The sequence below is a fragment of the Cyanistes caeruleus genome, chromosome 1 (genome assembly GCF_971803275.1).
Source record: "Cyanistes caeruleus chromosome 1, bCyaCae1.hap1.1, whole genome shotgun sequence".
NCBI lineage: Eukaryota > Metazoa > Chordata > Aves > Passeriformes > Paridae > Cyanistes > Cyanistes caeruleus.
Genome location: NC_141701.1, coordinates 104474461 through 104488429, shown reverse-complemented (window position 1 = coordinate 104488429; position 13969 = coordinate 104474461). Strand labels below are relative to the sequence as shown.

Below are 13969 nucleotides of genomic sequence, written 5' to 3'. Positions count from 1 at the left end.
AGCCTGTGCCTCCTTCTTAATTCTTGCACATCAAATTCAGTTCTGATGCTATGGAAATATTCATGGGAGGCAAAGAAATCTGGAAGTGAAACCATGGTCTATTCCATACTTCAAGACCCTCTGTACAGACTATTCAGTCTATATTCAAATAATAAATACACGAGTGTGTAGTTTAAAACTACATACACACAGAAATTGCACCTTGCCTTCCCTGGGGCAGATGCCATAGACAGGCAGAACACATGACAGGGAGGATTCTGTCATCTCTCCACCTGGTTGAACACAGTGATGAAGGGACAGGGGGAAATGGCAACAAGTTCCTGCCCAGCACAGCAGGCAGGTCTCCTGTGTGATAATGTCATTGTCTTGGATAACACATGTGAGGCTCTGCAAGTAGAACCAAACAACAGCAAGGATGGCAGTTCATCTGGCTGGAGGTTAATTCACACTGCTCCCTGCATCAAAATTGCTTCCATGAAGAAAAGAAGATGGGTCATGGTCACGGGAGACTCGCTTCTGAAGGGAACAGAAGGCCCAATATGCTGATTAGACTCATCTCTTGGGGTTGTCTGCTGCCTCCTTGGTGCCTGAGTTAAAGAACTGAAAAGAAAACTTTTTACCCTGATACAGCTCTCAGATCATTATCCATTACTGATTTTTTCAGACAGGCAGCAATGGAGGTCCCAACAAGATGTCCACAGGCAATCAAGAGACTTCAAGGCCTTGGGATGGTTGGTTATGGGATCAGATGAAAAAGCAGTGTTCTCCTCTGCCCTTCCAATTGTCGGGACTGATGAAGGAGGAGCCAGCAGATTAAGAACAGACTCAGAGCCTGGTGTCATTGACAGAATTTTTGGGGTTTCAACCACTGGTTGGTTTAGAGAACACCAAGCCTGCTGGTGACAGACAGGGTACACCTGTCTCAAAGGGGGAAAAGTATATTGGCAGAGGAGTTATCAGGTCTTTAAACTATATTTGAAAAGCGAAAGGGATGTAATTCAGCATGCCAGTGATTAAGGGATGGTGTGCTAGTGAGGTTCTTTGGTCTGACATCTCAGTGGAGATAGGGGATGGAGATGCATGTGGCAGTGAAGACACAAAGGTTGATGTGTTCGAAATTACAAAAGTGCCTGAGCATGATCAGTAGGAATTATAGCTTCTTCCTACAAAAAGGGGGCAGGATCAATAACTCAATTTAAGGGCATCTACACCAAAGCACACAGCATGGGTAACAAAACAGGAGGAGGTGGAAGTAACTGCACCGCAGGATAGCTGTGACACAGTTACCATCACATGGTGGGATTTTTCCACAAGTGGAGTGCTGCAGGGGATGGCTGGAAATGCCTCTGAAAGCATACACAAGTAAGGATAGATGGTGGGATATGCCTTGTATGTTAGAGTGTGCTCTGATTGTCTAGAGCTTGACAATGGTGATGAAAGGGTTTCTCTGATTCTGAAATCAGAGAAAATGCCAACATAGCAGATGTCATGGTGGGAGTTTGTTATAGACCACCTAAGCAAGATGAAGAAGCAGATGCAATATTCTATAAGCAGATGGGAGAAGTCTCACAATCACCTGCCCTTGTTCTTGTGTGTGACTTTGACTTACCAGATGTCTGCTGGAAATACAACACTGTGGTGAGGAAATAGTCCAAGAGGCTCCTGGAGTGTGTGGAAGATAGCTTCCAGGCACAGCTGGTGAGGGACCCAGATAGGAAAGGTGCCCCACTGGGCCTGTTTTTTTGTGAACAGAGAAGGACTTGCAGGTGATGTGATAGTTGGCACAATGATCATGAAAATAGAGTTTTAAACTCAGAGAAGTAGGAAGAGGATTCTGCAGATTGGCTACTTTGGACTTTCAGAGAGAGATTTTGGCCTGTTTAGGCAGCTGGCTGAGAAAGTCCTTTGGAGGCAGTCCTGAAGGACACAGGGGTCCAGGAAGACTGGACATTCTTCAAGAAGGAAATCTTAAAGGCACAGGAGAAGGTTGTAACCATGTGCTAACAGACAAGCCAGCATGGAACACAGCCACCCTGGCTTAGGAAAAAACAAAGGTTATGCAGGGAGAAAATTAGAAAGGCTAGAGCTCAGCTAGAACTTAATCTGGCTACTGCTAAAAGACAACAAAAACGTTTTTATAACACATTAGCCACAAAAGGAAAGTTAAATATTATCTCTATCCTTTATCAGTTGGAGGGGGAAACGCAGTCACAAAGGCTGAGAAAAATGCCTTCTTTTTATTATCAAATACAAAGTATTAAATTAAATACAAAACATTTAATGCCTTCTTTGCCTCAGTCTGCAATATCCAGACCTGTTCTCTAGGTACCCAGTCCCCAGAGCCAGAAGTCAGAGACAGGGAGCAGAACAAAGCCCACATAATCCAAGGACAAAGTTAGTGATGTGCTACACCACTTAGACACACACAGATCTATGAGGTCAGATGGGATCCACCCAAAGGCTCTGAGGGAGAGGGTGGAAGTTCTCACTGAGCCACATTTTATCATCATTAGTCCCAGTGGGATGTTCCAGCTGACTGGAAACCAGCAAATGTGATGCCTACCCACAAAGAAAGGGAAGGAGGATCTGGGGAACTACAGCCCCATCAGTCTGACTTTGGTGTGAGGAGCAGATAATCTTCAGTGCCATTATGTGGCGTGTACAGGACAAAAGGGCCCAACCAATATCAGTTTATAAAAGCCAGGTCCTACTTAACCAACCCAATCTCCTATGACAAGGTGACCCACTTAGTGGATGAGGGAAAGGCTATGGATGTTGTCTACCTGGACTTCAGAAAAGCCATTTTTCAACACTGTTTTTCACAGCACTCTCCTGGAAAATCTAGCTGCTCATCACCCACATGGGTGTACAGTTCATCCTGGCTGATGGCCAGGTCCTGAGTGGGAGTGAATGGAGTTGCATACAATTGGAAGCTGATCACCAGTGGTGTTCCCTAGGGCCAGTTCTGTTTAATGTCTTTATCCATGATCTGAACAAGAGAACCAAATGAATCCTCAGGAAGTTTGCAGATGATAGCCAGCTGGGAGGGAGTGTTGATATGCTGGAGGGTGAAAAGGCTTTACAGAGGGATGTGGACAAACTGGAGTAAAAGGTTAATTCTGTCATTCAATGAGACAAAGTGACAGATCCTGCCCTTGGGTCACAATAACCCCATGTAGTGCTACAAGGCTGGGAAAGAATGGCCAGTGCAAAAGGACCTGAGGGTATTGGTAAGCTGGACATGAGCCAGCACAGTGGCCAAGAAGGCCAATGGCATTCTGGCCTGTGTCAGCGATAGTGCGGCGAGCAGGAGCAGGGCAGTGACTGTCTCCTGTACTCGGCACTGGTGAGGCTGTACCCTGAGTGCTGGACACTCTGGATCCCTCAATACAAGGAGGACACTGAGGTGCTTGGAGCATGTCCAGAGAAAAGCAGTGGAGCTGATGATGGGTCTGGAGCACAAGTCTGATGAGGCTGAGAGAACTGGTTCAGAGTTCGTTTTGCTCTCTCCTTAAAGGAGGTAGTAGCAAGGTGGGGGTCATTCACTTCCAGGGAACAAGTGACAGATGAGAGGTAATGGCCTCAAGTTTCATGACGGGAGATTTAGGCTGGATACCAAGAAAAAAATTCTTCTCTGAAAAAATTGTCAAGCATTGTCATAGACTGTACAGGGAAGTGGCTGAGTCACCATCCCCAAGGTATTTAAAACATATGAAAATGTGACCCTTGGGAGAATGGTTTAGGGATGCACTTGACCATGTTATGCTAGCAGATGGACTTGATGACCTTGAAGGTCTTTTCAACTCAAGTGACTTTACGACTGTCTAAAATTTTAAACTACATTCAACATCCAGAGATTTAAAATATAATTACTATGTCATTAGTTTTATTTATTTATTCTGAAAACTCCATTTCCCAGCATCCTGAACCACAAAAAAGCTACTGTAAAATTTGGGGGATAGGAGTGAAATCTGACCAATTCAGGTTTGATAAACTGGGTGTAAATTCAGTATCATCCATAAAACACTCTCAAGCTGAAAGCACACTAAGTGCTACATATTGATTACCATTTGTCCTGTACTATAGGTATCAAATGAACCAATCTGATGGAATCATCTGATGGCCTCGTTATTTATTATGCACTTTCAACCTAAAGTATAATAGAATAGCTTAATGGCATAGCTTGAAATTACTTAGATCCAGACCCTGTGACTCACTCACATGTTAATGTACTCGTAAAGTTAATGCAAATAAATGCAGAATTCCCACCAGATTCATAGTCTCATTAAAGAATGCTTTTGTTTAATGGGAACTAAAAAGGAAAATGGAGAGGCTGTGGGACCTCTCTGAATCCATGTCTGCCTGCTTCCACCACACCCTCAGCTGCCACCACCAAGGCAGAGGCTGCACCCCAAAACAGAGATGGGGTGCACTTTAGCAATGACAACAAAATGTTCTTGGATTTCTCCCCAGATATCTGAAGTTTAAGTATTCCCAATTCAAAAATATTAAGATTAATAAAAAGGTAAAATCTGTGCTCTCTCTGAAAGGAGTACAACCTTTTCAGGCTACAAGTGCAGATAGTGTTCAAACAGGGTGTGCACTCCAGGAAAAGCTTACCTCTCCTATGATTTGCAAACCTCATGCACTGCATTTTTTCTTGATTCCTAAAAACTCAGGAGCAGGTACCATTATATTAGCATCCACAGAGGGACATACACATCTCCTGTGTACAGGAAACATAACTGTTTATGTATTTTGCCATCTAGTCCAACCATAAGGGTCAGACAAGTCTCGGAGGTCCCTTCCAACCCAAACCATTCCGTGACAGACCATACTCAGACAAGCACCAGCACAGCCATTTATCACCACACAAAAAGAAGCACTGTGAACCCAATACAGTACTAGCTACCTGTTTTAGACAGTTTGCCGGTACTTCTGTTACTTGATGAGCTATCTCCTCTTGTCAGGACGGTTATCCCACCAAAACTGGCTGTCTTTGTTATGGCTGGCTTCAAATTTCGATTTGAGCTGTCCGAGTCTGTGCTGCTCCATGGTCTCTGGTGGTCTGTCCACTTCAGTTCGTTCTCTGTACTGCTCTGTCGACTGCCAGATGTCTTCCCAATGCTGTCTCTGTTACCCCTACAGATATCACGAAACAAAGATTTATACACAAATAAAACCATGTCAAGGAAGAGTCTATCTTTAGATACCCTGCAGTGACCCTAATAAAGAAAAAGGAAATACTCTGCCTTTACAAAAGCAGGTCTGAAATGGGATTTGAGTCCCATACTTATCTGCCTTCAGCATGTAAACAGTGCTATACCCTTTTTACATGCACAGCACATACCACCCTCCCCTTTTGGATATCTCCTCAGAGCACTTTACCAGATGGGGCTGACACAGCAGTATTATGCTGCACTGACATAGCATTTCTGTTGCCCATTGAGTGTTCTCTTGCCTCAGCAAGCCCCTCACCACTTCTCACCTTACTGTCCATTCCCTGTGATGTTTTTCTCACCAACTTCCCCTGCACTCCACCTTTGTCCTCATATCCTTATTTCTATAGCAGCTTGCTCCCAGTCATTATCAGCTTTGTGAGCTCATCCAAAGCCTTGCCTACACATGTCCTCTCAGTGTGACCCCAAACTCATCACTGCTAATGCTTCACATAGAAATCCACAAATCAGTTTATTTTGTTTCCCCTCTGCATAGAATAATCATGAAATTCTCTGGATAGAGGCTGCCTGTCCTTGAACAGTCGCAGAGCACCCAGTGTACTGTGAGTAATAACACAGTAAATTCTGTGATCAGAATTTGGAGCAGAATTTGGCTTATTTATGGTAAACCACTTGCATTGTAATGCTAAAATGACAAAACCAAAATACCTACCATAGCTTAGTGCACCATGACTGTTATCCCAAGTGATGCTTATAACATGGTATTTGGAAGGATTTTAAAAGACATTTTCCACTCCTCTATCATATATTACAGTGTAATAGCTTGAAGGCTCAAAGCTCTTTCTACAAATCAAAAGGATGGGACTGTATCTATTTAAATTTTTGGTCCCCTTTTTCGTTTTGGACTTTTTATTTGGACTGCTTTTTATTTGGAGAACCTGCTGAACTGTGTCACTTGGGACATGAAGGAGGCAGTGTGTCAAAGATGGGATCAGGCTGTTGAATTCCTTGCCCGTAACACAGCCTCTCTCAGGTGTGATCAGCAGTATAAACCTGTTGACCTTTGCTAGATCCACACAGTGGGAAAGCATGCAGGGAAATAGCACAGAAGCAACAACACAAAAAAAAGATTTTAAAAATAAATCATCCTTTAAGATTTAATTGTAAAGAACAAAACCCAAAGTATATTATTTACAGGCTCTTTTGTACTCCTGTGCTTAGAAATTAACAATTCTATTTATATTCTAGTGAAAAAGAGGTAGAGAAACAGAATGCTATTGTACCCCCATCTTCCATGGCTTTGGGCTACAAAGAATTTCTTTTAGTTCCCCAAACTCAAGCAGACATTAGCTATTAAGAGCATGTGTGTAGAAACCCCCTAAGTCCTGCATGCCCAATCCAAAACTCTCAGATCATCAAGGCTAACCCAAATCAAGGAGGAAGTTTTTTTTTGCCTGATGCCTGTGGTAATGGGGTGCAGAAGCAAATGCTCCAGCACTGTTCCTTATCTGGTACAACATCTCTACATCCTCTGTAGCTGCTGTGATGACATGCAGACTCAGCAGCCACACACCAAATTTTCTCCTCACACATCCATTTCTCCTCATAGTGAAAAATTATGTAATATAAATGATATAGGTTTGAAGTGACATATGCAAACCCCAATGCACGCAGACATCTAGCAAATATCTGCCTTGCTGTCCATGTGCTTAATAGATGAAGGGCACACTTCTGACAGCATCCATTCCTTCTGCCTCCTCTGCTTCAGACTTGTGGCAGCTGACTGACTTTTAAAGCAGGCTGGTTGATCTGAACTGAACGTGTGAGATCTCATGGTGGGAGAAGACAACCTTTCTAAAACTCTCAGAAGAACACTGTCACCACCAGATTCAGTCTTCCACTGATGTGGTGTGTCAATTGGTAGAACAGCTCTCCATGAAAATAGAGACTGACTCTTACTGATGTTGGCTTGGGATGCTCTTTGGAATATGAGATGCATCTCAATGTTCTCTGTGCGGAAGCAATTGGAGTTGGGAAGACAAAGTTTCAAAACACAGATACTTCAGATAAGGGAACTTCAATCAGTTTTGCCTCAATGTACTTTTACTTCAGCTTTTAACAAACCAACAAAAGGGAAAAAAAGGTCAGTCTGGGCACTAGTCTATGAAACGTGCCTGTCATATATGCTCCAAGAAAAATGAGCTACCACCAGTCTCTCCCAAATAGTCACAGTCTGAGCAGCCAGGCAGCTGAAAATCTCATGTGGTTCCTGAGGCAGTGAACCAAAGAAAAGGGTCTTGTTGTTACCTCTGCACTCAGAAAACATGGGAAGAGTGGGGTAGAACTCTGTTCTCCATGCTCCTTTCCAACCAGAAAATTGACATACCCACACATGTCAAGATGTGCCTTGGAAAGGACACAGGATCACAAGTGGGATGCACCGGGAAATAAATATTAAATAAAATTCATACAAACCTAAACAGCTGTCTTTTCTTATGCATATCATTGCATATGCTACTGTCTTCCAACAGCCTACTGAAAAATGAAAAGAAAGATTATACTAAAAAACATGGCAATTAAAATTGGTCTGATCTGTAAAGTTTTATTCGATTTCTAGATACATTTTTCAATTTGTGCTAGATTCAGTTTAAAGAATCGCAGCTCAAATTGCCTACTCCTCCCTCTCTCATAGCTGTACACAGTCCACTGAACATTAGAAACATCAGGCAGGGAGGCTGAGGGCCATTTAGCATTTCCTGTTACCGAGCAAGGTAATTCTCACAAGCTAAGAAACCATACATCTACATCCAAAGGAAAATTCATAAAAATATCACCTTATAAGAACATAAAAAAATGCAAGCCAGCAAAATACTGCATATGTTATTTTAAGTACTTGCTAAGTCACTTGGAAATCTTTGCAGCTCAGAGAAACGCTCAGATCCTCTAACAAAAAAGAAAGGCAAAACACTTACACACACATCTAATTTTCAACACAGCCAATCAACAGGATTGCTCATGTGCACAGAACTAGGTACAAGTTCAAGTGCTTTACCTGTCAAAGGCTATAGGGTATGCAGCAAGAAAAAGCAGAGCTCTGCAGAAGGCAGCTGAAGTCTCCCTCAGGGCAGCAACAGTGCAGGCAGGACAATTTCCAACCTGGCCTTTTACTGGTCTCCACTTGGGTGTGCATCTTCACACTGGGCTGGTCAGTCAGCTCCCGGGTTCATGGACAGCAAACCATGTGCAAATAGCAGAACTGACCACATTCTCTTGCACACAGGTGTGGGATTGAGTGCATAAACCAGGGGAGACCTGGCTACAGAGTGCATGGTTTGTCCCACAGAGGTACCCACCCTACCCTTGGCAGCGCAGCCTCTGAGTGCTTTCCACGCTGACTTGAAAATGTGAACATCTATGTCATCTCTGCTGCCCCAATGTCCCCTGAGAGGGAAAAACAGGTTTATGGGAGCATCTGCTTTTTGCTTTACGGGTTCCTCTGTCACAATTTTGATTTATTTTGATAAAACATATCTCCATAGTCATGACACAGAAGCAGCAGCTGAGGAAATACCCTTGGCCCTCAGAATCTGAGGTGGTTAGATGACAGGGCCATAATCTCCTGAGCACCTTCCCTCATTCCACTTACAAGTGTCCATCGGAAAAGCTGGTTTGTACCATTACTGTGGAGTCATTTTCTATGGGAACAGCTTCACCCATAAATGCATCTGACAGATGTAAGGATGGACAGAGAGCAAAATACAGTGAGAGAGAGCTTCCCCTTATTCAAGGGGATGATAAACAGTTTTTAAACCACACAGGACAGACTTGGGTCAGCATTGCTTAAATACTCACCAGTTAAATTCCCACTTTTGGTTAAAATCCTTATCTGCCATAAAGGTGCACAAGTTTTAAGATTTTCAACACAGTTAAGCTACTTTACGGCTGTTAGGGAGCCAACACTTCATATTTTGTAGATCTCAAACACAGTTTCTCTTTCCTTTTTCTTTGAGTGGATGTAACAAAAATAACATTCACAAGAACTATCATGCAGTAATGCAAAGTAACAGTGAGCTCAAATACCACCATCTCATTACTACACTGCAGCAGTAAAGCAGGAACTTGTGTGGAACTTGTGAACCTTCACAAGCAACAGGGGATGTCAATGCTGCTGCTGCTCAGTCCCACAAGAGAGCAGGTTAAACAACAGATACCCAAGTCTAGTGTTTCATAAATACCATCATCCAGCCACTGCTAGAGTGCTTTTTAAAGATCAATAAGTTAAATTCTAAAGGCACTCCAGATAGAGAATGGTCACTTGAAATGAAAGCTTAGGTGGCTTTTCCTCTTGCCCACAATCTGCTTTTTAAACTGAAATGCAAAAGCCTCAGGAAAGCAGGAGTAATACTTTATCTGCTCAGACACCATACTGCAAGGCAAGCTCTAGTACCCTCTCTTAAAGCACAAAACCACTGCAGATAATATGGACTGCAAATCTGCTCAACAGCCTTCACATTATGACTATAGAACTACAGATAGACAAAAAAAAATAAGAGAAACAGCTAAGTTTAACACACACACACAAAATAAAGCTATTTTTTACCTGTTTTCCACAAAAAGGTTTTCCTGGGAGCAAACTGACTGAAAAATAAAAAAGGCATTGTATCAGACGTTCTAGATATGCTCTGCTGTTCCAATTTCTTCCTTGATTTTAGAATTACCTCCCCTGCTCAGGCTTAAGGGGATTTCAATTCATGCATCATTTGCATTTGCAGAAGACAAGAGGGGGAAAAAGGTCAAGAATAAGGTCAGGCCAGTAAAATAAATTCCATGCATTACAACACATTGCCAATGAGGTGTTTCAGTTCGGGAACAAACTGAAACTTCTCAGTCAAGAGATCTGAAGTAGGCACTATGTGCAAAATACTGGCAATTTGAAGGGGAAAAAAAATGTTTTTCTTGCATAATATAAGGTTCTACTGGTCTGGCCTACCACCTCAAAATAAAACTGCAGGATAGCACAGAGCTGTAGGTAGGAAGGACAAACAGAAGGAAAGCATGCAGAATTGACAAAGTTCCTCAGTGGGAAAGAGGATACCGCAATACTTAGAAAGAGTGTGTGACTTCACATTTTACAGTTGGAGAGGGAACATTGAGATATAAAATGATAATAACCTTCTTAATAATAATATTAACAACAATCATAGCAAGAAGGCTCTCTGCTGGAGGACTTAGATCCTAAAAAAAGGTGAAGGGCTCAGAAGAAATAAATCCTATGGGCAAGTGTATAACTCTTTCAGAATTACTTAATTTTTTATGCAGAGAAATGAAGCTGTGCTCAATTTCCCATGAATAATTCTCCCTCTTTGATTTTTTTCATTTCCCTCCTATTTCATGTTCGCTACACAAAATGCCTCGTAGCTGTCACTGGATTATATCTAGATGAGGTACAGAAGAAAGAAGAGTCAGCACTTGCACTGAATTTAAACAAAAGGCAGGCAAAGGGAGGAAGGCACCAGAGATCATGCCCATTACTTCTGTAACAATAGGACTCAGCCCAAAGAATAATAAAATGCCATCATTAACTGTGTCAAATGTTAACAGGGTGGGATAGACACAGATCTTGGATGTTTCTGTTTTGAAAAGGGTGAGCTAATGACCCACTCAAAGGAGTGCTGGCCAACACCAGAAGCAACACCCTGCTCATTCTTAGCGCCCCAGCTGATGCCTGGACAAAGTTTTCCCTTGGCACCACAGCTAGTGCTACTGCATCAATCTACAAAAGGAAGAATTTATCCCTGAGATGGCAATACGATTTCTCATTAGAGTGTAATTCACCCACTCAGGATCCACATTAGGGAACATTTGACAGTTCTGTGGGCTTCCCAGGCGAGCTCCCACCCTGCACTCCTGCTAAATTTGCAAGGCACCGGGCTGCATCAGGGGCAAGTACATTTCTCCTTAGCACAAAGACTCAGAACATGAGGAACAAGTTCTCCATTGCCAGTAGCCAAATTCCCACCAGCTACAGCAGAATTAGGTTTCCACCCCAGGCTGAGAGAAGATGCAAACTGTTTCACCCCAAATCACTGGGATCATCTGTATAACTACAACACTGTATCTTCTCTCATTTTATGTACCTTACTCAGGTACCAGGTCTCACTAACAAATGTGAAGACTTCAGGATAGTCTAACCATGCTGAAGCAAAAAGCCCCAGAAAAGCATACTGAAATCACCCCATGGGCTTGTACAACCTCAGCTGCTGAGCTTCCTGATGGACATCTGTGCACTGACTTCTGTACAGTCACATTCCAAGCACATTTCTTAGAGAAAAACCTCTGCTTAGACCAGAGTACTCGACTGTGTAGCCACAAAGTTACAAAAGCAAAGGGGCCTGTAATGCACCTATCTATATTTTATTTTATTAAAGTTTTTAAAGAGACTGGGGCATAATGCACAATAAATATCTGGGATTTATATTTTATCAAGCAAGCAAAAAGGTCTGCTTCCTTCTCAGTGTCTTGATGGGATCCTCTATCAAGTGTATTATAGACTTTAAACAGAGTCCATAGTAACTCCATTTGTCTTCTTTGTTGATGATGTTGGCACAGTGCCACACAATCCCTGGAAATTATTCTTCAGTACAGGTGTGAGGCTGAGAGGCAGAGAAGACAAGCACTTTTTATTAGTTTATTCTTACTGTTAAAAATCAAATGGCTAAGCAGCTCTGGACAGAAATTTAGCTATTACAAGGTCAGGACTCACTTTCCTGATGTATAGCATCAACAATGCTCAATTTAAAGCACCAGGAAAACTTCAACACCAAGCAGAGCTGTTGTCAAAAAAAAATCCTTAAAACACTTGACTCTTGTTCAACCTTTAAACGTACTGGCAACAAACCTACCAGATCAAAAAATTATGTAATATTACCTACAAGTTAGTGTCCTTGGAGATTTCTGCAGGGAAGATTTCCATTAGGGTGCTCTGTATGACTAACTGTTGTTCATGAAATGAGTGTGTCACTTTTCCAGTTTCCCAGAGCCTTTTAAAGTCTCAACTGGAAAATCTGCATCAGTTCTGCCAGTGCACTAGATATACTGGGAGTTGCTGCTCTTGTCTTTAATTACATTAGCAAACACAGAAAACTATTAACATGCAGCAATATCCTGCAGTGGATACCATCAGGTAATAATTTTCATGTCAGTTAACAAGATGTGATAAATCTCAGGCTTCCAACTAATGTTTGTTATTTGAGCTACAGCCACAAAGAGTCTCCATACACCAGAACAGGAGTTTTGGCACCTACAGGTTTATGGTGGCCTGCACGAGGTGTGCCTTCAATTCCTTTTTGTTAATTTTAAGCCCTCTTCTTCCTAATCTTTTCACACTAGAGGGATAGAATTGGCTGAAGTCACGTCTACAGATATTTCTTTTGTTTCTCCCTTTAATGACAGGCTGATAAAGATTATTTGAGTTTTCTCAACTAGAGGAATCGAGACTTACTGTTCCTAAAGGACCTGGTACTTCAGAATACACTCCTTGGTGAAAAATAGCCACTACATTTGACAACAGAAAATAAACAGCATGGTGTATTTCAGTTAATAAGTTCCATGTGTACCATGGGCAATTCTAGCATTTGTATAAGTAAGAAGACATCCACATTTTTCAGTGAATACAGAATGATTGCCAGAGAATGCATTTATGAACACTGAATGGCTCTAGCGTGACTCTGGCTCATGAGGTTATACATTGCACTAACCCTGAAGAATGAAATTTCCCCCATGTAATTTGATTGCTAGTCTTTAAAATCAATTTTCTCCATGCTTAAAAGCCAAACATCATGTATCATTTATGCAAGCATTTGGGATTCTCTGTTAAATCTACACACAGGGAAATAACTTTTTGTATTCCCATATGTTGTTCTTTGTCTTTCTTGCACAATAACTTTTCAGTTTCCTAAATGCAGCTAAAGAAGTTCAGACAAGGAACTTCTCTGCAAGACCCAGACAGCGAAGGTCTTCTGCTTCACTGTACTTGGCTGTAAAATTCACACAAATTGTTTTAAAACTAAGTTTCCTAAAAAAACATGTTTTAAGAAGGAAGGTTTTAAGTTTTGCAATTAAAAAAACCCCTCAAAAATAGTTTTGAGCATAACAGAGCTCAGTATACACTTTTTTTACTGTTAGCAGCCTGAAAAATTTGAGGTGCACTTAGCAGTTCTTATTTCAGTGAGCTGGAATAATCATGTTTGTTAACTATTTATTCATTCATCAATCCTTTTATTAAGATATCAAACTAACATGCTTCTCAATTCCTGCCACTTGCTGAGACAGAAGTCATTAAAACTTCCAGCTCTCCTTCTGAAAATTTTTGATAGCCAACACAGCAGATGGAAAACTTACCAGAAAGTATAATTTAAACTGACTAATACCAGACTAATCATCATAAGGAATATCATAATGATGGCATTACTCATGAACATACTTATTTTGTTAAAATCTTCCCACTTGGAAATGAAGAGAGCTGGTGCACTGGAGCACTGCAATATCAAAGAAAGGACAAGCAGGCTTTATATTGGTATGTGGGGTCCAGGTTAGGACATTTTTCACAGCACCCAAAACATGCATGGAATTTTTTGCCCCTGCCCCTGCCTTTTTGTCATAGATTTTCTTTGAAGGTCTGACTCTTGGGCTGTTATCTAAAGGGTTTTGGGTACTTCAAACATGTTTAGAGCGGGGGTTTTGCTGGATACATCATGTTACTCTTGGCCTTCATGGCTGCCCTTTGAAGA

The 13969-nt window shown here is 41.8% G+C and overlaps 1 protein-coding gene across 43 annotated transcripts in view; it reads right to left on the bottom strand.

Annotated features, from left to right (window-relative positions):
• ARPP21 (cAMP regulated phosphoprotein 21) overlaps positions 1 to 13969 on the bottom strand; it is a 468940-nt gene that overhangs the window by 58967 nt on the left and 396004 nt on the right. For 19 of the 43 annotated variants that reach the window (XM_086846619.1, XM_086846679.1, XM_023919462.2 and 16 more), the window contains 3 exons: positions 9781 to 9818; positions 7656 to 7715; positions 4910 to 5142 (listed from right to left, as the gene is read on the bottom strand). In XM_086846619.1, coding sequence (XP_086702745.1) covers positions 4910 to 5142; positions 7656 to 7715; positions 9781 to 9818 — 331 coding nt within the window. The remainder of the gene's footprint in view (positions 1 to 4909; positions 5143 to 7655; positions 7716 to 9780; positions 9819 to 13969) is intronic. The other 24 variants (XM_086846818.1, XM_086846877.1, XM_086846800.1 and 21 more) reach the window with 3 other exon arrangements.